This window comes from Notamacropus eugenii, chromosome 5 (assembly GCF_028372415.1).
Source record: "Notamacropus eugenii isolate mMacEug1 chromosome 5, mMacEug1.pri_v2, whole genome shotgun sequence".
Taxonomy (NCBI): domain Eukaryota; kingdom Metazoa; phylum Chordata; class Mammalia; order Diprotodontia; family Macropodidae; genus Notamacropus; species Notamacropus eugenii.
Genome location: NC_092876.1, coordinates 298132984 through 298158984, shown reverse-complemented (window position 1 = coordinate 298158984; position 26001 = coordinate 298132984). Strand labels below are relative to the sequence as shown.

Below are 26001 nucleotides of genomic sequence, written 5' to 3'. Positions count from 1 at the left end.
GATCATTTCTATGCAGATGGTTCTCAGATCTAGTTACCCAGCCCTACCTTCTCTCCGAACTTCCAATCTCACATCCCCAGCTACCTATTGGCCCTCTCAAATTGGATGGCCCATAGACGTCTTACATTTAACATGTGCAAAACTGAGCTCTTTCTTTTCCTCCTAATCAAACTATTCCCTCTTCCTAATTTCCCTGTTTCTGTTGAGGTCATCACTTTTATCAGACATCCAGGCTTGCAAACTAGGTGTCATTCTCAATTCTCTCATTCTCTCTCTCACCTTTCATATCCAATCAGTTATCACGTTCCATAAAGTCCATTTTTGTAGCACCTCTTGTATGATACCTTCCCTCCCCTCTCCTCTGACACTGCCACCACTGGCACAGTCCCTTACTACCTCATGCCCAACATCCTGCTGGTAGGTCTCCTGCCTTGGGTCTTTCCTCACTCCAACCCATCCTCCACTCCGCTGTCAAAATGATCTCAAAATGAAAGTTTAAGGATGTCATCCCCTACATGATAAACTTCAGTGGCTCCCTCCCTATCATTTCTAAAATCAAATACAAAAACCTCCATTTAACTTTCAAAGTTCTTCATAATCCGGCTCCCTCCTACCTTCCCAGTCTTCTTCCATCTTATTTCCCTCCAGGGACAGTGGCCTCCACACAAGACACTTCCTCCTCTGCCTCCTGACTTTCCTGGCTTCCTTCAAGCCTCAGCTAAAATCTTGTCTTCTACAATTAGTCTTTTCTAACCTCCCTTAATCCCAGTACTTTCTCTCTGAAATTACCCCCTATTGTTACTGTGTATATCTTGTTTGTACATAGCTGTTGGCATGTTGCCTTGCTCCTTGGACTGTGAGTTCACTGAGATCAGGGACTCTCTGCCTTTCTTTGTATCCCCAATGACTCATAGTAGGTGCTTAATAAAGGCTTCTTGACTTGATTCTCTGCAGTATACCATACTCACAGGTCCCACCTTCATGCTCCTCCACTGTCCAAGTTTGGCTATCAGAACCACAAAACATTCAGTTTATTTTTTTTTATTGCCCTTCAGAAAGTGACAATAAGAAAACAGAGAGGCAGCCTGGGAGAATGGACAGAATCCTTGCCTTGGAATCAGGAAGACTTGGATTCAAGACCTGCTTCTGACACATATTGGCCATGTGACTCTGGGTAAGCTATTTAACCTCTCAGTGCCCAAAATGACACTCTAAAACCCTAAAATTTAGAACAGTTACTGATGAGCATCGGAAGAGAAAATTTCCTCACTGGGAGTTCCTAATAGCCATCTAACCAAAAAGAAAACAACACTAGCACTCAAAGCAGTAACACAGCATCCGGAATGATGGAGGGAATTGATTATCCCAGGTGTTCTGTCCTAGTCAGATTGTATCTGGTGCTGTGCTCTGGGCACCACGTTTTAAGACGTTCCTTGTCTGACTAAAGCATGACTATGTCTTCAGTTAAACTAACAACTTTTTGTAAGTTTTTTTGGTTGTTGTTCAGTTGTCTTTCAGTTGTGTCTAATCTTTATGACATCATTTGTTGTTTTCTTGGAAAAGATATTGGAATGGTTTGCCATTTCCTTCTCCAGCTCACTTTACAAATAAGGAAACTGAGGCAAACAGAATTAAGTGACTTTCTCAGGGTCACTCAGCTAGTAAGTTTTTGAGGACAGATTTAAACTCCAGGGCTGATGTTCTATTTACTGCACCACCTAGTTGCCCTTAAGATGTTTTGGTGGCAGGTATATTATCTGTATTTTAAAGACAAACAAACTGAAACACAAAGGAAGTGATTCACTACGATCATACCACAAGCTTGTAGCTAAACTAAAGTCCAGTTCTCCCAACACCTGATTCAGGTTTCTCTCACCAAAAGCCAATCAAATGTTTAGATATAGGGCATTTTAAATGCTTCCAGCCTCCACTCCCAGAAGTCAGTTTCTGGTTAATTAATATAAAGACTAGAACTGTACTTCACTTGATCAACTTGTGGATTCTGCTACCTTTGACTTAGACCTTTAACCTTTCTAAGCTCATTTGGCAGTCTGGTAAAGCCTATGGAAAGCTCTTCAAAATGTTTTGCTGCCTACATTCATAATGGAAGGAAATGCTACATTTCAGTTAGAGGTTAGGGAAAAATAAAAGATGTGAATTTTTAAAATCCTATCCAAATTCACAGACTCCCTGAAGTCTGTCCAGGGTCCACAGACCCCAAGGTTCACAACCTCAGGCTAAGAGGAAGTTTCCCTTCAATTCTAAAGTATTGTAACTTTGATTCAGGATGAGGATATTCCAAGAACTTGGGGGTGTTTAGCCTAAAAAAGAAGAGACTTGGAAATTGGAGGCTGAGAAGGAGATGTGGTTGTTTTTTTTAAATAACTGAAGAAGGGGGAAAGGGGATAATATTTGAATTACACCTACTATGTGCCAGGAGCAGTGTTAAACACTTTTTACAAACATTATCTCATCTGATCCTCACAACAACTCTGCAAGGTAGGTGTTATTCTTCCCATTCTACAACTGTGTCAACTTTGGCAAACAGAAGTTAAGTGACTTACCAAGGTTAATACAGCTAGTAAGTGTTTGAGGTTGGATTTGAACTCAAGTTTTCCTAATTTCTGGCCCAGTTCTATTCACTACACCCCCAGCTACCTCAAGGATTATCTTGTAGGAGGATTGGATTTATTTTGTGTAGCTTCAAAAAATAACCAGAGGACCAATGAGTGGATGTTACAAAAAGTCAAATTTTAGCTCAAACTAAGGAAGACCTTTGTAATAGTGAAGGTGGCCCAGAAGTAGAAGGAATTACCTCAGGAGGCACCTGGAGGTCTTCCAGAGGAGGCTGATGACCGCTTGTCAGGAATGACAAAGGATTCCGGCATTGAGTGGGAGGTTGGACTACATGGCATTTTCCAATTCTAAAGTCTTATGGTTCTATAATTAGAGTCAATTCGCAATTAATCCATTTGAATGGAGGAGAACAGAGGAAAGAATGTTCTGGAAATGCCTGCTAAAAGATTTGGTTCTGGAGGATAATCAGAGAAACACTCAATCAGCAATATGTGAACAAGTCAGGTTTTCACTTACTGAAGTCCTTCTTTCTGTCCCCATCCCTGTCCCTTTCCAGGTTGCAGTCCTAGGGTCATCAATCTATTGCTAGAAGGGACTTTCAGAGACAAGAAGACTCCAACCCCCTCATTTTACTGATGAGGAAACAGAGCATGGAGAGTTGAAGCGTCCTGCCCAGAATGACACTGCTAAAGTAAGGTGGATAACCACATATTCCAGACTCCAAGTCCGGTGCACCATGCTCCAAGAAGTCAGAAGAGTAGAGTCCTAGCTCTCCTCTTAGTCAGTGGGACGATTTGGAGGCCAGGTCATTTCTCAGAACCTCAATTTACCTGCCTGTAGAATGGTGGCAATAACATTGACAATATTTGCCTCCTGGGATCGTTAAGGAAGCATCAGCAGTTTTGGAAAACTGTGAATGATTACTACTGATCCTCCCCAGTGGTGAGGCAGAGGTCAGAGATCATCTACTCAGAAGATAAATTCCTTTATTGTGAATTGCCTCTCTCCTTTGGGTTGACGTGGCACCTACCCTTTCCCTAAAAGTCAAAGCTCAAGTTATTTCAGAAGTTATCTATGCAGCCTGCAACACTCCTGAGGGCTCCAGAACCAGACTAAAATGCAGTTGGAAAATACATAATAAAATAAATTAAGGTTCACTAGAACATAATATAAACATGTGATTGTCTACATTAATAGGGAGCTGGATTATTGGCCCCCATCCCTTTTTGAGTTTGACTCCACTGCATTATGAAGCTCTCAGGTGTGAAGAAGGTGATGTGATAGAGAAAGTATCTCCACCCTGGATGCGTTATACCAATGAAATTCCCTGTCTAGTCCTTATCCCTCTAATGTTTTTAAGACAGAGAAAATGAAACTCATAATTTCTGTCTTGGAGCAAGTTAGAGAGCAAGTTACAGAGCTCTCTCTGTCAGACTTCCTTTAGATTGTTTCCAGGGGTGGGGAACCTGCAGCCTTGAGGCTACATACTAGGTCCTCAAGTGCGACCCTTTGACTGAATCCAAACTTCATAGAACAAATCCTCTTAATAAAAGGATTTATTCTATAAAACTTGGATTCAGTTAAAAGGTTGCACCCAAGGACTTAGAAGGCCACATATGGCCTTGAGGTCACAGGTTCCACACCCTTGGCTAAGGCCTAGAGGTATGAACCAAAACCACTAGCTAATTTCTGGCTAGTCAACATAAATGGTGTAAGGCTGAAGTCCACATGCCCAAAGGAAGCCATTTGTGCTATTTCTGGCCACCTGGCTGCCCAAAATCATAGGATCATGGATTTAGAGATCTGAGAGACCAGAACATCCAATTCCCTAATTTTACAGATGAGGAAACAGAGGCACAGAAAGGTCAAGTGACTTGCCCAGGATCGCACAGCTAACAAATGTCTGCATTCAGATATTCCTGAGTCCACACATCTAGGAATCTTCACAGAACAGAGTTCTCTAATCAACACCTCGCTCTCTAGAAGAGAAAAGAGATGCGGCAAGACAGAGAAAGACAGAAGCTATGAGTATTTAGGCTCATACAGTACGTACCAGGTAGCTTGCCAAAAAACCAAAGAGATCACTGGCCAACCCGGCTTAGGAGAGAGAAGAGGCCCTGCCCTGCATGGTCTTGAGGGACCACTGGTGACAGGAGAGATTTGGATAGAACCGACATTGAGCATGATTCTGTGGTACAGAACCCATGTGGTACTACGCAACGAGTCTTAGGTTAGGAGTGAGGTGATCTGGGTTCCAACCCAACATATATCATTGACTACCTATACAGCCTTGGGTCAGTCATTTCACTTTTCTTGGTCTCAGTTTTCTGGTCTGAAAAATGAGGTTGGTAATACTTGGCTGTATCTACCTCAGAGGGTTATTGCATCTATCAAAAGTGATGAGGCTTTTGAAAGCAGCTTTGTAACTACCTAATGACAATAACTAGCATTGACATGACTCTTTGAAGTTTGCAAAGCACTTTATAAATATTATCTCATTTTATCCACATAGTAATCCTGGGAGGTAGTGCTATTATTACCTCCATTTTACAGGTAAGGAAACTGATGCAGGCAGAAAGTAAGTGATTTGCACAGGGTCACACAGCTGAGACTGAATTTGAACTCAGGTCTTTCTAACTCCAAGTCTGGTGTTCTAGCCACTGAACCTCCTGGCTGCCTTAATAGAATTGTAAAGTTCTATTCAGATGTAAGGGATTACACAAGGGGACAAATAAATGCTTGAAGACAGTGAAAGGGGTGTATTTGAAGGCCTGGGAAACCAGTCTCTGTCTTCCAGCTTGCCCTAGGAGAGATCATTTGCCAGAATCTTATAAAAATACCTCCATATCCAAGTGACATTTCATAAGTCATTGAAAATGCTGTCATTTTTTTTTCTGAACAACCTTTCCCCCATTTTACAATTGAGGGGAAAAACTGAGAGACAAAATGAGATTTCTTCTCATTTTTTATCTCATTTATCAGAGAGATGAAATGATTTGTCCAAGGTCACACAATATTTAGTGGGAGATACACTCCCACACCAAGATCATCCAGCCTCAAAAAGAAGAGAATTGGTCTTACCTTTTCTTGGCACTGGAAGGACACTGTAGGAATTCATTGATATCAAATCCAATGGTCAATACTTGGTCTGTATTTATGGCTGTAAGATAAGAAGTTTGTTCAGTCACAGATACAGACTTCCCATCAGGATGGGCGTTCATCTTTAGGACTTTTCTTAGTGCCTAAAAAGGGCTCTATGAAATCAAAATTCTAAGCAGCAGATTCAACACCCTTTCAGAACCTACCTCTGGTAATTGTCATTTCCTTCCTAAGAATTGGGACTGAACCTGTGATTTCACTGGCATGGGGACTTCCTACACGTAGGTGCCTGTGCAGGTTGGCACTTTCTCTGGAATAGTTCCCTGGAGCCCTGAGAGGTTAAATGACTTGTGTAGGGTCATACGCTCAGAATGTGTTATAGGTAGGACATAAACTCAGACCTTCCTAGTTTCAAGGTCAACTCTCACCCTGCTGCAATACGTTGCCTCTCATTCCTTTATAGATTGAGGAATTAATGAGGATGGGGAAAAAAATTCTAACATGTATTTTTATTAGGGTGATTTATTCAATTAAAATTGATCTTTGTGAGGATGATTTACTCAATTAAAACTAATCTAAGTAGAATGTGCTGGCAAATGAGTAAGGACCTAATATCATTTGTTACCTATTTGGCTCTAAAAGGCAAACAGGTGGTAAATTGGATCAGCCCTTTTGCAGATGGAAAAACTGAATCTCAGAAATTCCGTCTGGGTCCAGTACACCCCTACTTTTTGTTATTCAGTCATTTCAACTGTCTCCTGCTCTGTGTGACCCCATCTAGGGTTTTCTTGTATTACATATAATTTTTTATTGCATTATGATCTGAGAAGGATGCATTGACTATCTTTGCCTTTCTGCACTGGATTGGGAGGTTTTTATGCCTTAGTACATGGTCAATTTTTGTATATGTGCCTGTACCTCTGAGAAAAAGGTATACTCCTTTCTATCCCCATTCAATTTTCTCTGCAGATCTATCATATCTACCTTATCCAGAGTTTTATTCACTTCCTTAACTTCTTTGTTAGGGTTTTCTTGGCAAAGACACTGGAGTGATTTGCCATTTCTTCCTCCAGCTCATTCTATAGATGAGGAAACTGAGGCAAACAAGGTTAAGTAACTTGCCCTAGTATCAGATACTAGATTTGAGCTCATAAAAAGTCTTCTTGACTCCAAGTCTGGCACTCTATCCACTGCACCACCTAGCTGCCCCATCCCTGTACTCACTTTTCAGTGAGACATTTGGCCAAGTTTTTGCTAGGAACTAGGATACAGGTCTAAACAATCTGACTCTTCCTTTGAGTGTATGTCTGTTACGTACATTTAATAACTGAGCATCTACCTTAGACACATATGCTTTTCAAAGTTCCTCCAGTGCTATTAGACAGAGCTTATTCATATTATCCCAATAAGGGTTAGGGTGATGTAGGGCAAAAAAACCCTGTTCTTGGAGTTGGCTAAGCAGAGTCCTAGTCCTTGCTCTGATACTTAGCAGCTAAGTGAATTTTGGTATGCCCCTTATTCTCTCTCTGCCTCAGTTTCCTTCTCTGTAATTTGGGTAATAATATCTTGCTGCTTATCCCCCAGAGATGTTATAAAGTTTAGCATTTTGTAAACTTAAGGTGCTACGTAAAAGTGAGCTACCTTCATCACAGCAACTCTGTGAAGGAGACAAGATAGCTGTTATTCTCACTGGACAGTTGAGGAAACTGAAACTCAATGACTTTGCTCAATGTCCCAGGTCTCCCAGTTCTCAGCCTGGGCACTTTCCCCTGGACCACATAGCTTCTCTAAATATGTGCTACTCCAAATACCACCCAGAGAATCTTCTCCATCACACACACACCAACTACACATGGTAGCTGAGGTCAGAGGCAGGTAGGTGAGTAAGGAAGAAAGGAGCAGGAAGTGCAATATGGCACCAAATTCCTAGCAAAGCGGTCATCCTTGTTTTCTTTCAAGTCTGACCTTTTTTCACCGTCTTTCCATGTCTGAATCTCAGTCTTTCACAGATCATAGGATTTAGAGCAGGAAAGGAGTTTAGAGATGAACAGTCTGCTCACTAAAGCCAATTCCAGCCTCTGGGAATTTCCTACCAACCTTTGATCATGTTAAACAGTTGAGTTGATTTCTCCTTCAAGGTAACACAGTTGTGAAGTTTTAGGCTAAAGATGAAAACTTTCACTTTGGGATCAATGGTCTGCAAAGAAACAAAAACCAGTCAGGAACCGAGGCTGCTCAGTCTAAAGCTTCCAAAAGCAGGAGGCATATTGAAGGGTGTACAAGAATCAGTTTGGTTGATACTCATTCCCTGCTGGTAGAATTGCAAGCTTTGCAAGGGAGAGAGGGGAAAGTAAAATGGCAACATGTAGTAAAAATGACAAAAATACCTTATCTCACTAATTACATCACTGGTAAGAACGTCCTGGAGAGGAAGTTCTCAAAAACAAAAAGAAAAGAGCTATCTGTTCAAAGATTTCTACGGTAATTTTAAAAACTGGAAAAAATCTAAAATGTTCAACAATAGTGAAATATAACATCTTCTCTAATGTAATAATATAATGCATTAATATAGAGAGGCATGAAAAATGGAAAATAATATGGAAAGGCCTTGAAATAATAATGCAAAGCCAAAAAAACCCCCAAAAACCAAACCAGCCAAACAGAGTGCGCACTAACAGAGGCCATATCAGAAGAAAAGTGAATATGAATGAAGGGACAAAGAATCCCAGTGGATTCTTAGAGGCAATAAGTATGGATTTGTGGATTTAATGTCACCGTGACAACAAATCACTTAACCTTTCCTTGCCTCAGTTTCTTCATCTGTAAAGTGGATCAAAATAGTATTTACCTCCCAGGTTGAGAGAATAAAAAGGAAATAATATCTGTAAAGTCCTTTGCAAAACCTTAGGTACTATATAAATGCTAGCTATTATTAGTATTAGCTATTATTGACTACAATGTAAGTAGTGCAAAGCAAATTTAACTAGTTGGACTGATATCTGATATTGCATTTCTAATAAACCATTTTTTAAAAAAAAAATCACCTTGACTAACTGGGTCTGGAAACAGCACCTGAATATCATTTGAATTGTAAGCTTCTTGGACAAATACTTAACATTCCTAGCCCAGTGCCTTCCATACAGCAGGCACTTAATACATGTTGTCAAAATGAATTGAGTGGATCTAGTTAGTAAGTGGTACTAATAACTGGTCTTTGTGGGAGAGGAACTGGTATTTAATACCACATTCTAGTCCAATTCCTGTGGTCTCCAAACTTTTCTATTGCACACTTCCATTAATAATGTACATTTACTTATTTTTAAATTCTGTTCATTATTGCCATACCAAATTTTATGCATTATAAAATTTTTAAAAATGGATATTTAAAAAGGACAAGATGAAATAATGTTGGCTCTTCAAGTCAAAAGGGAATCATGGAAATTAATTGAATAAGGGAGTGGCCTGGTCAGCTGTATGGAGGATAGAAAAGAACAGAGAGGGACCTGGGGCAGGGATAGCAATCGGGAGGTGATTGTTAATAGTCCAGATGCAAGGTGGTGAGGGCCTGAAAGAAGACAGTAGCTGTGTGAATATAGAAAAGAGACTGGCCATAAGAAACATGTAAGTCAAATTAATAGGATTTGGCAAATGATTGGGTATGTGGGATAAGGGAAAGTAAGGCATTTGGATTGCTAACTTGGAGTGACTAGAAGAGTAGATGAGGAGGAGGAAGGTGACTTTAGAAGGGGAGATGAATTTTGGAGAAAGGAATATAATGAGACCTCTGATGTAGACCACACTCATCCTGAGTAGCTCACTCTGTCCCACCAAAAAGGAGATTGGAGAGAGTGTCAAATCAGCTACTGCCTAGGAGGAAAAGCAGACCAGCAGCGCAGGCCTTCATTGGGGGTGGGGAGGAATTTTTGCCTGGACAGCTGCTGGTGTAGGTGCCAGAGCTGTGGTTAGGTTTTATCTGCCCTAGAGACCTCTGCTAAGAGCAAAAGGGAAGATGTTTGGAGGGGTTCTTGGGTGATAGTGACTAAAGGGGGTGGAGTCCTATCAACTATCATGGGAAAGGTAAGATAGAACCCATCTTTCTAACTTCTGACTGCTTACTTTCTTGGAGTCACGCATAGCCCACTGGGGATACAGGGTCCTTACTTTGGAAACTGCTCATCTGTCCAATGAGTAAAAACCTCGCTTGTGTATTCTGTTCACACGCAAACCAATTTCAAACTCAGTTCACATACAAATTTTCACAGATCCCAGTGCTGGTTCATCATGGCCCAGATCTGGTCCATCATGTTTCACAAATGAAGTCTATTGATTACAGGGAGATCAGGTGAGAGGGTGAGAATGATTCACTGTAGCTCACCCCCTCTACTAGAATAACAACTCAAAGTATGCTTTCCTATTGATGGTGAGTCGGAAGCATCATCTCATCCAAAGGATAGGATGTTTTATATCATGGATACATCCATTACCTTGGCTGACCTGTCTGTGCTTAGGGCAATGCTGATACTTGTTGATGATAGAGACGTGGGGACAGACATGTGTGAACCAGGGATAGTTTGTCCTTTATCAGTTCATTATTTATTTATTTATTGTTGGATGAGCTGAGACTCTGACCCTGTGGTCAGAAGGGATTTAATAAACCAGGACCTTATTTGACAAGCCATCATCTTGATGACTAGAGGTGGTAAAATATGGGACAGAAATTGCTTAACTAATGTCCCAAAGGGACACAGGTGGTCAACAAGGCAAAGATTAGGGCTGAAACCAAGAAGGATAAACTAAGGATTAAGGACACTGAGAGTACAGGAGGTAAGGATCAGGCAAGAAGTGAGAAAAAGGCCCAGGAGGGGGCAGCTAGCTCTGGTCCCAAAAGGTCAAAGAATGAGGGATACAGTAGGTCAGGAAAAAGTCCGAAGTATAGCCAGTACACATATATATATGACAAGAATAGATGGGAGTCCAGAAATCTAAGAAGACAAATATCCTAGTTGTAATGCCAAAGTTCAGAACGTAAGGTGTTTTAATATATTTATTATCATGAAAGGGAATGGGACTAGGGTAGGGGCAAGCAAGAATGAGAGAACTACCATGGACATTGAGTTTACTCCCCTTCATTTTACAGATGGGGAAACTGAGTCCCAGAGAGCCAAGTGCTATGTCCAAGTTTACATAGCTATTAAAGGCTGGAGGTAGAATTCAAACCCAGGTATTACAACTCTAAATTCAGCTAAATGCAATATATACTATTGTTTGTAGTTCATTCATTTTTCAGTCACGCCTGACTTGTTGCAACCCCATTTGGGGTTTTCTTGGCAAAAATACTGGAGTAATTTGCCATTTCCTTCTCCAGCTCATTTTACAGATGAGGAAACTGAGACAAATAGGATTAAGTGGCTTGTCCAGGGTCACACAGCTAGTAAGTGTCTGAGGACAGATTTGAACTCAGGAAGAGGAGTCTTTCCGACTTCAGGCTCAGTACCACCTAGCTGCTCCAGTGCCATAGTGCCTCTAAATACAAATGTATCCCAAGAGTAAGAATTATTTCTCTAATGTCTAAATAAGAGTATTACTAGTCACTGTCACTTCAAGCAGATCTCTTGCTTGGAAATGAGAAACCCTTTTTGTCATTGAAAATTCAGTCTATGTAGCTAAGTGGTACAGTGGATAAGATCCTGGGCCTGGATTCAAGAAAACCCAAGTTAAAATTCAGCCTCAGATACTTCCTAGCTGTGTGACCCTAGGCAAATCACTTAATATCCATTTTCCTCAGTTTTCTCAACTGTTGAATGAGGACAATAGTAGCACTTGCCTGGCACATAGTAGCTGCTATGTAAATGCTAGTTATTAATACTGTGCATTAATTGGAACCATAAACATCTATAAAACACTCCCAGAAACCCATTCCACTCATCATCGGTATGGAAAGGGACTCAGATTACCTGCAGTTTACTCAGCTCCTGTGGTGGACCCGTCTTGCTTTGGCAATCACACATCAGCTCAAGAGAGAGGAAATCAATGGAGTCCTACAAAGAAACAACACGCAAACAAACAGAATCATTGTACTGCAAGCACGTGAAAGACAAAAGTTTGCTTGGGACTGTTCTGCTTTTCTGGCTTCTGTGCAGAGCTCTAAATGCTGGCAGAGGGGAAGGGAGGAAAGTGGGGGCCGGATGCACAGACTAGAAATGGAAGGACTCTGACCAATTCCAATGGACAATAATGGACCCCAAACCATTGAGCTGGGCTTCATCAGTTAGGGAATGGCAACAATTGGTGGTATAGAAATGTAATAGGACATTATTGTGTCATATGAAAAGACAAAAGGGACAGTTTTCCTTTAAAATTTAATTAAAAAAAAAAACCTTTTAAAAAAAAAATTTAGTTAGCTGTATCCCAGACACTGGGAACCTCAAAGAGTAATGAATTCTAGGGCCACTGGTTTCAGGAACTAGTGCTGGTGATACTCCCCTCTTCCAGGGGTCACCTTTTCCAAATTTCACATTTTAGAATACAAATTAAGGGCATATCTTTTAGGAAGCCTTTCCTAATTAATCACACCTCTCTCTACCTCCCCTCCCCTCTCAGTCCATGAGCACAGCACTTGACCTCGCGTCTTTCCACGAACTCCTCAAATACTATCTTTATAGATTTATTTTGATCAGATATTTCTCTGGATTGCTTTGATTATTTAATTTATCTATTTAATTTATCTAGTCCTTGAGGACAAAGACTAATCTTGCTTAACTAATGACTAATCTTCATTACATATCCTCATTACCAATTAAGTTCAACATGTCCTATGAACCCCAACAATATGTTGACTGACTCTGCTTTCTAAGAGAAGTTTTATCATCAGTATTTATGGAACATCTGCCATTTGCTGTCTTGTAGCTATCTGTTACAATGGTTAAGTCCAGATTTTGCCCTGTCCCCTTAATGTGTTTCTCTTCCTCTTCATTTTTTTTTTAAACTTGGTACCATAGACTTGGGGTCAAAATCTGCCTTTGTATTTTTTAACAAAATACAGTTAGGTGTGTCTGGAAATTGACTGACCAGACCCAAAGAGTATTGACTACTTGATTAGTGTCACTGTGGAGGTAAGACATTGGATCAGTTACAGGACTTTGTCCTTGGCCTGATTCTGTTTAATATCCAATGAGTTGGATAAGGGTATATATGGCAGGAATTTACAGATGGTACAAAAGAGGGAGAGAGAGTTAGTTAATACACTGAATGACAGAGTAGGTAGGGAAGGAAGGGGAAGAAACATCTATTATGTGCCTGCTAGACACCAGGCACTGTACTAAGGACTTTATGGGTATTATTTCATTAGTACAGGAACTCAAAAAGAGTTGGATTGGTGAGGTAGAAACAAATATGATTTAAGAGGAATAAATGTAAAATCTTGCAGTTAGGTTTAAGAAATCAACTAAATAAGTAGAGGATGAAAGAGACATAGATAAAAGGGGCTCACACTAAAAATACAAAAAAAAAACCTGCTCACTTTGGGATTTTAAGGAACTGCAAATCCAATGTAACAATGTTATACAGAAACTCTGAAAACTAATGTGTTCTTTGGCTACATTAACAGAACAGCATCCAGAGCAAGGGAAGCTTGTTTACTCTGACCCCATTAGACTATATTTGGGGCACTTTGTCCAGTTGTGGAGACCTCATTTTAGAATAAACAAAACACTTTGTATGGTGCTGAAAGGTTCACAAAATCCTTTCCTCTCAGCCACCTCTCCCCATCTGTAAAATGGAAATCAATGGCGTGTGTTCAACCCACCTCACACTGATTCTTTAAATAGTACTTAGAGCTATGAGCCCTGAGACACCCACAAACACCCAGAGGCCCTAACTGCTTCATTCTGCGGTTCTGGCATTTTTGTTTTTCTAAACCACAAGATTTGAGGAAGTGAGAACTAAGTTGTTTAAAGAAGAACACACATTTCAATAACCATTAGCAGAAAAGCAGCCCTATTCTAAACTGACCTCATCTTCTCAAGTTCAGCTCACAAAGCATTATTAAGTACCTTCTAAGTGCCAGGCACCACACTCAGTGCTGGAGACGTGAGCATTAAGAGAGAGAACTTGTATCTATTGAGGAGAATCACATGCGTAGAAAATTAAATACATACAAAGTACAGAGTGGGGAGGTAGAAAGGGAATCAGACCCCACTTGAACTAGGCTTTGAAGGAATTGATACAATTGGCACTCCTTTAGTTAGTTGAATGCTTGGCCAAGGTAGACACAGGCTCTTCAAAGTAGGTTCATCTAAATTTAAAATGAAATCAGGGGTCGATAAGGTGGCACAGAAGATAAAGTGCTGGGCCTAGAATTCAACTCTGACCTCAGGCACTTATTAGCTGTGTGACCCTGAGTAAGTCATTCAACCTTGTCTACTTCTGTAAAATGAACTGAAGAAGGAAATGGCAAACCATTCTAGTATCTTTGCCAGATGGAATCACAAAGAGTCTGACATGACTGAACAAAAACAAGAAAAAAATCCATAATTACTTTGGAGTAAAGTTTTTGAGACTGTCCAAGGAGAGGTATGCATCAAATCATTGTCAGCTGGTAAGGACTTCGTAAAATCCTAATGGTCAATCTTCCTGACCACATCAATATGATTTTTAATTTTTAAAAATTTTAAGAAGCATTTATCAGGTACTTACTAGGTACCAGACACTACGCTGCATTTACAACTATTTCAGTTTATCCTCATGACAACCCTGGGAGATAAGTGCTATTATTACCCTCATTTTACAAATGAGGAAATTGAGGCAGACAGAAATTAAGTTACACAAGTCAGGGTTACACAACTACTAAATATCTGAGGCCGGATTAGAACTCAAGGTCTACCTGATTCTAGTCCCAGGACTCAATCTCCACTATGTCACCTAGCTTTTGATATGGGAAATGAAGCTCATTGGTCTTACCTGGATAAGATGATGCCATGAGGAGTGCAGTAAGTACTCAGAGATGTCATCAGCTCCTAGCACAACAGACAATTTTCCACCTGAAAACCAAATCAAAAGAAAGGAACATAAACACAAGACAGGCATTTAATCCTACCCTCTTCTTCCTCCCATTCTCTCTATTGAGGACCTACGCTACTGAAAAAACTGAGCCCACAACATGATCTCCCTCTTCTCCCTTTTCTTCATTTCAAAACCTTCTGAAGTCACCTGCCACTCTCTCTTCATTTCCTTCAATCTCTTCCCCTTGCCAGAGCTAATCTCTGTATGTGTGCCCTTGATCCCATTCCCTACCACCTTTTAAAGTAGCCTGATACTTCAATCATCCCCCTTTGAATTCTTAATTTCTCCCCTTTATTGGTTCCTTCTCTACAGCCTTCAAATATGTCTTTTCCCTTTATCCTTAAAAACAAACAAAATAAGAACAAAAAGCTATCCCCCTTTCTTTTTTAAAAAAATATTTATTATTTTTCCCCAATTACGTGTAAAAAACAATTTTTAATATTTGTTTTTAAAATTTTGAGTTCCAAATTCTCTCCCTTTCTCCCCACCCACCTCAATGAGAAGGCAAGCAATCTGATATAGGTTTTATATGTGTAGTCATGCAAAACATATTTCCATATTTATCATAGCATAGCTTTTAATAAACCCAAAGATCCCAACCTCTGGGACAAGGACTTAGTATTCAAGAAGATCTAGTGGGAAAACTAGAAAGCAGTCTGGCAGAAACTGAGTTCAGACGAGCATCTTACAATTAGTTCCAAATAGATACATGACCCATATACAAGCAAATATAAATATATAAACAATCTAATACATAAACAGATTAGAAGAGCAAGGAAAGAAATAGTAAAATTCTGGATGGGAAGGAGTTCGTTACCAGTCAAGGGATAGAGAGGATCATAGTAGATAAAATGGACAATTTTAATTACTTTCAATTGTAAAGTTTCTGTACAAACAACATTTAATATACTTAAAATTGGAAAGGAAATCATTAACTGGGAAAAAAATCTTTATAGGAAGGTTCCCTAAAAAAGGTTTGACATATAAGGTATATTAAGGAACTAGCTCAAATATGAAAGAGCAAGAGCCATCTGCCAATAGATGAGCCATCCCCTCTTTCAACTTTACTATTTTTATTAAGGGTATCTTACTGGTACTATTGTCCTAATCGCTCTGATTTGCAATTTTGACATTATCCTGGACTCCACATTCTTCCTTGTCCTACATTTTACCAGTTGCCAAATCTTGCCATTCTGCTTCAACAACATCTTCTGAATCCAATATCTCTCTGCTTAAGACAGTCACCACTTTAGTTCAGGCTTTTATCACCACTTTCCTATATAGTTGCAATGACTTCCCAGATTCAACATTCTCCTCACTACAGTCTACAATGCTATCAGTGATTTTTCTTAAGAGATGTGACCTTGGGGGGGGGAGGAGTGACAGAGCCAAGATGGAAGGGTAGAAAGATGACCTTCTCTAGCTCTTCCCCCATACACCATAAAATACTGTAAAAAATGACTCTAAACAAATTCTAGAGTAGCAGAAGCCACAAAATGACAGAGTGAAAGAGATTTCCGGTCCAAGACAGCCTGGAAGGCCAACAGGAAAGGTCTATCGCACTGGGCTAGGAGTGGAGCACACATGGCAAGGACAGGACTAGAGCAGGCTTCAGGACACTGAATCATGTGTAGCAGTTGCAGATCCCAGATATCTCAACCCACAAATGCCAAAGACAGCTTCAAAGGTCAGTGAGAAAGCTCCTTCACATGGGTGAGAGGGCTGTGTAGTTTGGCCCCAACCCGAGCCCTGGGGTGGCAGCCCTCAGCCTAAAGACCCTGGGGAAACTGAACTGCTAATCTGGGTCTCTGCCCTGAGTGGTGGTCCCAGGGTGAGGAGGAGCACTGGAATGGTAGAACTGGAGGTGGTTATGGAGAGGGAATCCTACTGGCAGGTCCTGGGCAGAAAAGAGTGCTTGTGGTTGCTCCCAGATGAGAGTGTAGGCCAGGAGAGGAGAAAATTCCTCCCCCTTGAGTATGCCACCTTGGAGGAACTGAGAACTTGTAGGACCCTAGAGTATACCTTCCTCTCGACAAAGAACTGGGTGGGAAAGTGTCCTAAAAAGGGGAAAAAATAACACTATAAAAGATTACTTTCTTGGTGAAAAGTTATTTCCTTTCATTCTTTTGGAGGAGGAAGAACAAAGCATACCATCAGAGGAAGACATAAAAGTCAAGGCTTCTGCATCCAAAACTTCCCCAAAACATATATGATGGCCTCAGGCCATGGAAGAGCTCAAAAAGGATTTTGAAAATCAAGTAAGAGAGGTGGAGGAAAAATTGGGAAGAGAAATGAGTGAGATGCAAGAAAATCATAAAAAGTGAGTCAACAGCTTGCTAATGGAGAACCAAAAAAATGCTGAAGAAAATAACACCTTTAAAAATAGACTAACCCAAATGCCAAAAGAGGTCCAAAAAGCCAATGAGGAGAAAAATGCTTTAAAAAGCAGAATTAGTCAAATGGAAAAGGAGGTTCAAAAGCTCACTGAAGAAAATAGTTCTTTAAAAATTAGAATGGAGCCGATGGAGGCTAATAATTTTATGAGAACACAAGAAATTATAAAACAAAACCAAAAAAATGAAAAAATAGAAGACAATGTGAAATATCTCATTGGAAAAACAACTGACCTGGAAAATAGATCCAGGAGAGACAATTTAAAAATTATTGGTCTACCTGAAAACCATGATCAAAAAAAGAGCCTAGACATCATCTTCCAAGAAATTACCAAGAAAAACTGCTTTGATATTCTAGACCCAGAGGATAAAATAGAAATGGAAAGAATTCACCTATCACCTCCTGAAAGAGATACCAAATGGAAAACTTCCAGGAATATTGTAGTCAAATTCCAGAGTTTCCAGGTTCAAGAAGAAAACATTATAAGCAGCCAGAAACAATTCAAGTATTGTGGTAATACAATCAAGATAACACAAGATTTAGCCGCTTCTACACTAAGGGATCAAAGGGCTTGGAATATGATATTCCAGAGGTCAAAGGAAACAGGATTAAAACCAAGAATCACCTACCCAGGAAAACTGAGTATAATACTTCAGGGGAAAAAATAGAATTTCAATGAAATAGAGGACTTCCAAGCATTCTTGTTGAAAAGATCAGAGCTGAATAGAAAATTTGACTTTCAAATACAAGAACCAAGAGAAACATGAAAAGTTAAACATGAAAGAGAAGCCTTAAGGAACTCATTAAAGTTGAACTGTTTACATTCCTACGTGGAAAGATATTATTTGTAACTCATGAGACTTTTTTCAGTATTAGAGTAGTTAGAGGGAATATATGTGTGTGTGTGTGTATGTGTGTGTGTGTGTGTGTCTATATATAGATATATACATATATATACACACATAGAGGACACAGGGTGAGCTGAATATGAAGTGAGAATACCTAAAAAAAATAAAATTTATTGTTGAATGGAATATAATAGGAGTAAGAGAAAGGGAGAGGTAGAATGTAGCAAATCATCTCACATAAAAGAGAGAAGAAAGAGCTTTTACAATGGAGGGGAAGAGTGGGTTGATGAAAGGAAATAATTGAGCCTTACTCTCATGGAATTTGGCTCAAGGAGGGAATAACTTACACTCTATTGGATATGGAAATCTATTTTGCCCTGCAGGAAGGCAAGGGGGAAGGGGATAGGAGAGGGAAGATAATAGAAGGAAGAGCAAATTGGGGAAAGGAAGAATCAGAAGCAAACACTACTGTAGGACAGGTCAAGGGAGAGAATGGAATAAAATGAGGGGCAGGATAGGACAGAGGGAAATGGTTAGTGGTTAGTCTTTTACAACGTAAATATTATGGAAGTGCTTTGCATTACACATGTATGATCTATACTGAATTGCTTGTTTTCTCAATGAGGGTGGGTAGGGAGGAAGGAAGGGAGAGAATACGGAACTCAAAGCTTTAAGAATGAATGTTACAAATTGTTTTAGCATGCAACTGAAAATGAAACTACATAGGCAATACAGTATAGAAATTTATTTTGCCCAGCAGGAAATTAGAGGGGAAGTGGGATGGAAGAAGGGTGGGTAATAGAAGGGAAGACAGACTGGAGGAAGGGGTGCATGGGGGTATATGCTGTCCTGGGGTGGAGGGTAGGGAGAGAGAAAATTTTAAATTCAAATTCTTGTGGAAGTGAATGTTAAGAACTGAAAAATAAATAAATCATATATTAAAAGAAGAAAAGAATTCATACAATAAAACACAAAACCAAATACAGACGATTTAGAAAAAAAAGAGATGTGACCATATTAATTCCTTAATCAATAAACTCCAGTGGCTCCCTATCATCTCTAGAATAAAATATAAATTTCTGTTTAGCTTTTAAAACTGTACACCATCTGACCCCAACATATTTCTAGCCTCATTATATTATATATTACTTCTTTTTGCTCCACTATGCGATCCACCCAAATGTTCTTTTCTCTGTCCATCTCCTATCACGATATCTTTACACTAGTCACCTCCCTGAAATGTACTCCCTTCTCATGTTCACCTCATAGAATCTCTCCCTTAAGATTCAGCTAAGGTACCACCACCCCTGCTTCCATGTTACTTTGATACATACTGGTGGTTGTCCTTCATTCTTAAAGAGGACCAAAATGATGCCATGTTGGGTCAGGGTGCAGTGTGTCTGACTGTGTCTGATCAGATCAGTGCAAGTTTGGAAGGCTCTACCACAGATCAGGCACAAATAGTCCATATAATATATTACTGGTAATTTGAAAGATAATTTTTTTTTAAAATTCAGAGGTCTTTCAAAGACTTTTTTTTATATTTTGGGATGTAGGGTGAGTTCAGGGAGGACCAGTACCACTTCCTTGGGTGTGATGGCTGCTGAGCCCTTTCAGGGCTTTTTCCACCTTTGGTGTCTACCTGTTCCACCTAACTCTTACCTGTGGCTCCAAGAAGCTGCAGCATGCACCACAGCCGCAGCCTGGTAAACCATTTCGGCAGACAGGCCAAACCAGGTTGAGGGTAACCAAGGGGTCTGAAACCCACTGGTGAGTTAGGGGGGTGTCTACCCCAAGCATGTGAAAACTTTCCCTGGTGGAATGAGCGGATGAGAACAATTTGTTCCAATGGCCATGAAGGCAGCTGAAGCAGACAATGTGGAGCACTCAGAGCTTGGTTAGACACCGAAGATGCCGAGGTCATCCACTGCATCCTGAGCCATTACCAGTCGTCTTGACTCTGTCTTGCCATTGGACTGTGATGACTCCAGAGGAGAGAGTGAGGCTGATGACTTCGTGCAACTCTGCCTCACTTAAATTCAATTTACGCACAAATCAAAAGGTGTCACCCATACCATTTTACTATTATGCCTCAGAGTCCTGTGGCAGCAGGCAAGTGATGAAGCAGCAGGTGTGGATACATTGGGAGCTGTGGTCACAACCCTGCACACAGGCAGCCCAGGCCATAGGGTCATTTTTCACTGAAAGCAGCAGTGGGATCCAGCAGCCCCTTGGGTGTCTGAGCAGCTTTTTAAGGATCATACGGCTCACCTTCTGGTGTGAAGAAGGGGGCTAGAAAAGGTGCCCTAAACATTGCCTGCTTACCCAACACTGGCCTGATTACTGTGGCAGGCAGGAAATCCCACTACGTGGTCGAAACACAAAAAATGTACGAAAACATCTACAAAGATGATTCCACTCACCATCGGCACATGGAACGTGTGCACACTAAAAGACAGCACAAAATCCAGTAGACCTGGAAGAGGAGCTGCTCTTGTTGCAAGAGAACTCAACAGGTATCGCATCCAAATAGCAGGCAGCCCTGAGTGAAACAAGGCTGGCAAAGGAAGGCCAGCTTACTGAAGATGGAGCTGGATACACCTTTTTCTAGAGTGGGTGCAGTGAAGGGGAGTGCTGTGAAGCTGCCGTAGGTTTTGCAGTACACTGGCACAGGACTGCTCAGCATGGCATGCCCACATCAGAAAAGGTGCTGTACTCTATGAGCAAAGCAGAATTGAAACAGCACAAAGGAAACACAGGATGCGCAAATTTGGAGTATCCACACCAAATAAATGTTCACATGGACTATTTGTGCCTAATCTGTGGTAGAGCATTCCAAGCTCCTGTGGGTCTGATGAACCACAATTGTACACAATGAAACTTCACTTTATCATGGTGATGTCATTTTGGTCCTCTCTGAGAACGAAGGTACCATACCTTTATGTTTTACACTATTTAAAAAAACCCACATTGATGAATCCAGATTGTATAAGGGATAGTCAAAACGTTCATCAATGTGCCTGTAATATAATTAATGATTTAAAATATACTACTTATGTGTAAAATAAAATTCCCCATTATCGTTTATTTTTTAAAAATTTAAAGCCTTTCTTAATCCTCTCAAAGCTAATGCCCTCCTCTCAAATTACCTAGTATTTAAGTACTTAGTGTTTGTAAGTTTTCTCTTTATATCCTGAATACATTTATGTAAGTGCTTATCTCCCTCATTAGAAAAGACCTCTTTGAGAGTAAGGATTCTTATTCTTTGCATTTGTGTCCTCAAAATTAGCCCGTGTAAGTGCTTAACAAATGACTATTGTTTGATTGATTCATGCTTTTAAAGAACTCCCCATAGCACATATCCCAGCACTGAGTAGATAGTAAGCTTTCACCAAATGGTAATTGAATGAACAGGAGGTATTTAATCACTGAAACAGAAACAGCAAGAGTGAAAGTGACTTTTAAAAATCTTTAAAAGGTTTCATTGAAGTAAGAATTTGCAGGGGGAAATTTGAGATAAAATGAAGCAAGAGCTATAAAACAAATTGCTGGTGAAATACCAGATAAGGTCAAAGGAAGGAGAAGTGATCCTTAACCTGGTCAAGTCAGAGGGCCCAGGTTTGAGTACTGACTCTGCCTTTAACACCTGTGTAACTTGTCACTTTGCATCTCTTGATTTTAATGTCCTCATGCATAAAATGAAAATATCTGACTAGAAAATCTCTAAGGTCTTTTGAAATACAATTTCTACCGTCCTAAGCAAAAGAGTAATATCCGAGCTACCACGGCACAATCACTGAAGAATCTGTAAGTCAGTCAAATGTATGGGAAGTTATGAGGGACCTTGTTAAAGGGATTTGGGTGCAGGAGGGAAAAGATTAAGAAAAGATAATTATAGGGATCTAAAACCGACCAGATGTTGGTTTGTGGGCATAGGCACTGGAGGAGAATCAGGGGGATCCTGCTCTGCTCCATATTCCTTAAAAATTATACAAATTATAGGGATAGCAGTGTTCTACCTAACACCTCAACTACCTTGACAACTTTGTATGATGACCCCAAAGAAAGGTTTTGTTCAGCTGTATGGATAATTGGCTAGCCCTCAGGAAGTTTGGAGGGTGGATCCTGGGAGTTATCCCTGTGCTTCTGACTTGTAACAATATCCTGGTCCTGGTCCTCTCCAAGGAGCTCAGAGGTTATGTCCAACTCCTGTCTGAAATATGGATCCACTCCCATCTTTTGGTAGCCTCAACAGTTCTCTCCTGGAGGCCTTAGTGCAATAAACTTAATCCAGTCAATTTTAGGTGTCAGCAAAAATAAGGTGAAATCTGAGAAAAAGGTCAGGACCATCTTCTAGCATTTATAATCACTATTTTATAGATGATAAAAATGAGGCACAGGAAAGTGAATCAGCTTTCTCAAGGTCATACACCAAGACAGTAGTAGAACTGAAGACTAGGATGTTGCTTCTAAGTCTGCTTTGGCATTTTAGAGGCTATCCTCCATGACTTTGTACACTAGTTGTACGTTGTTTCCAGACTGATGAGAGGCAGGTAGGTGGTGAAGAGAATGGAGTGCTGGAGTCACAAAGACCTGAGTTCAAATCTGGTCTCAGACACTCACTAGCCATGTGACCTCAGACAGGTCACCTAACCTCTGCCTGCCTCAGTTTCTTCAACTGTGAAACTGGGATAATAACAGTATATACTTCCTAGGGTTGTTATGAGAGTCAAGCGAGATAATATTTATAGACTACTTGGCACAATGCTTGGCACACAGTACATGCTTAACAATGTGTATTCCCTCCCCTGATAAAAATGTTATAGCAAGAAGATCACAGGATCCTAGAATTGGGGCTGGAAGGAACCTTAGCACTCCTCTAGTCTAAATCCTTCATTTACACATAAGGCAACAAAGGCCACAGAAATGACTTGACTAAGTTCAGATAGGTAAGTGGCAGAAGTGGGATTTGAACCCAGGTCCTTGACTCCAAAGACAATCCTCTTTCTTCTGTTCCATACTACTTCTAAATTACCTTAAGCCCATCAGAAACATCTTTCAAACCTATTCATGACTTAAGAAATTTAAACTTTTTTTACATTATGACCTCCAATGACACTTTCAACCTTGCACATCTCATCTCTTTGTATTATATGTAGTATATTCTATTTGTGCCACATATTGCTGTAATCAATGTGTCTATAATAATTAATCAATATGCACATAATTATAAGATCACAGATTTAGAAATGAGAAGGGCCCTTCGAGGACATCTAAGCCAGCCCTTCTGATTTTAACATTTGGAAAGCCAAGGTTCAGAAAGGCTATGACTTGCCTAAGGTCATCAGTCCAGTTGTTTCAGTCATGTCTGACTCTTTGTGACCCCATTTGGAGTTTTTTGGCAAAGATACTAAAGTGGTTTGCCATTTCCTTCTCCACTACATTTTACAGATGAGGAAACTGAGGCAAATAGGGTTAAGTGACTTGTCCAGAGTGACACAGCTACTAAGTGTCTGAGGCCAGATTTGACTTTATGAAGATTAGTCTTCCTGACTCCAGCCCAGGTGTGCTATCTGCTGCACTGAGGTCATATAGGTCCTATAGGTAGTTAAGTGACAGATACCTGATTTGAACCCAGACCGTCTAGTTCCAACATCAACCTGCTTTCTACTGTACCATGCTGTTTCTTAATCCTTCCTTCCTCTCTCCCCTTTGCATTCAACCTCACTCATTTTACAAAAGAAGAAACTGAGACCTAGAAATGAAGTCTTTTATCTAAGGTCACACAAAATCACCTGGGTGGGTTTACTGAATGTCAGATCAGCTTTCTCATTGTAGTATAAGAACCCAATCCCATTTGCATTCACCTTGAGAAGAGAACTTTTCATGGTAGACATTATAGGCTTTTCTGTGGGCGTCGATAATGACCTGAAAACGAGAAGACCTTGATTCCTGGTGGGGAAGATCCTCCATCACTGCTCCGAAGTCACTAAAAGTGAACCAGATCTCAACCAGGTCCCCAAAGGAGTGGAAGGCAAACGAAGCATAGTCTGCAAAGAGGTCAACAAAGAGGTCACTTTTCCAGGCCCCAGCTGGGGAGGCCAGGGCTTGTTTGGGTAATGTCTGATGGTGCAGGATGACCAATGGCTGAAGCTCAGAGGCCCTGAGCACCTCAAGAAGTCTCTTGTAGCACTGTACTGTGCTCTTGTCTGGCTCCCGGGAGCTTCCTGCTGGGAGAAGTTGTGTCCAAGGAAGAAAGATTTTATAGTGGGTTACCCCACTGGCATAAAGGCTGGTGAAGTATTCAGATGAGGCAGCAATCAATGTCTGGCTGCATTTGTGAATATCCAGGCTAGGTGCTATGAGGTTAGACCCCTGATTCCTTAACGGATGATTCAAGTCCTGAATCAAGTCACTGGGAAGAGGGCCAGCAGCTAAAATGAAATTCCTGGTAGATTCCCAGTCTACTGCCCAGCAGGGAAAACTGGACAGAAGAACAAATAGTATGTTCCAAGCCAGCTCCATTTCTAAAGACAAATTCTAGAGATACAGGGATCTTTGGTATTTATGCATGAAATCCAGGATTGTAAAATGCTAAATGTTGTAAAGTGTAATGATTAACGCAGATTATCTGCAAAAATAAACTATAAACTATGTACCCAGCACAAAGAAAACATACTGTAGCTTATGGAGGTAGATAGGTGGTATAGTGGCTAGAGCACTAGGCTGGAGACTGAAAAGACCTGACTTCAAATCCTGCCTCAGACACTTACTAGCTGTGTGACCCTAGGCAAGTTTATTTAACCTCTGTTTACCTTAATCCACAGGAGAAGGAAATGGCAAACCATCCCAGCATCCTTGTCAAGAAAACTCCACGGACAGTACTGGTGTGCTATGCTCCAACTGGATACAACTGAATGACTGAAGAAGAACCACGAGCAATCTATGGACCATGGAGAGTATGGCTCAAGAGAACAAACTCCAAATCTGAAATAGTTCTGGAAAGAAATTTATCAAGTTATTTGATGGAGGGGAGCAAACCAGAAAGTGTGGCACCCTCTCATCCAGTCTCTGGAAGGTTTATATCATTTGGGAATTAGATAAGGGTGTCTATACACAAACCTCCAGAGACCTGAAAATTAGATAGATTGAGATAGACAAGCATTCAATAAAATTCAGGTGGAACCTAATACTGTTTTGAGTGAATCTAAAACAATACCCAATGAGGTGGATCCAGGACTGAGAAAACTCTGAATTCCTTCCCCGGCATTGCTGGAGAGTTACTGAGGTCAGGGTGACATTCTGGGTTCAAACAACCTCTGGTCACATAAAGTTAGATTTAAACAGGATAATAATTACAAGGTTTCCTGACCAACATAATAAATATTTTCCGTAAGAGTGTCTGCCACCTTCAGCATCTGTGGTCATATTACCTCAGTATTCAGTCTTACTTGTCATTTATTCTGCATTCGGTTACCTTTTTGTATTATTATGATGATCAATTTGTATAATATTTTCTTGGTCATGCTTCCTTGGCTTGTTTCAGTTCACACATGTTCTTCTGAGTTTCTTGAAATTACTTGTACTGATATCTCAGGGTTCAATAATAAACCAGCAACCATTTAATAATAACTAACATCTGAACAGTGCTTTAAGATTTGCAGAGTACTTTACATAAATTTTCTCATTCAGTCCTCACAACACCGCTGAGTTAATTGCTATTATCATCCCCATCTTACAGGAAACTAAGGCTGAAAAGGGCTAGGTCATACAGCTGGTAAACAGTATGAGTCAGCATTCGAATTTAGGTCTTCCTGACTCTGAAATCCACCATTCTATTCACTATACCAACTAGTTGCCCTACTGAACACCTCTTAGGTGCCAAGTGCTCTGCATACAAAGACAGTCTCTGCCCTTAAAGAGATTACATTTTAATTAGATTAATAACACATACATATATACACACACACACATACATGCTACAATATTCACATATGCATACAAATGGTCAGATACACATACA

General features: G+C 40.3%; 1 protein-coding gene across 1 annotated transcript in view; it reads right to left on the bottom strand.

The window, feature by feature from the left end:
- LCT (lactase) overlaps positions 1-24503 on the bottom strand; it is a 51461-nt gene extending 26958 nt beyond the window's left edge. Inside the window, exons 1-6 of the mRNA XM_072613249.1 lie at positions 23846-24503; positions 14635-14714; positions 11631-11714; positions 7774-7873; positions 5659-5737; positions 2184-2186 (exon numbers count right to left, since the gene is read on the bottom strand). Coding sequence (XP_072469350.1) covers positions 2184-2186; positions 5659-5737; positions 7774-7873; positions 11631-11714; positions 14635-14714; positions 23846-24503 — 1004 coding nt within the window. The remainder of the gene's footprint in view (positions 1-2183; positions 2187-5658; positions 5738-7773; positions 7874-11630; positions 11715-14634; positions 14715-23845) is intronic.
- Between the last annotated feature and the right edge of the window lie 1498 nt (positions 24504-26001).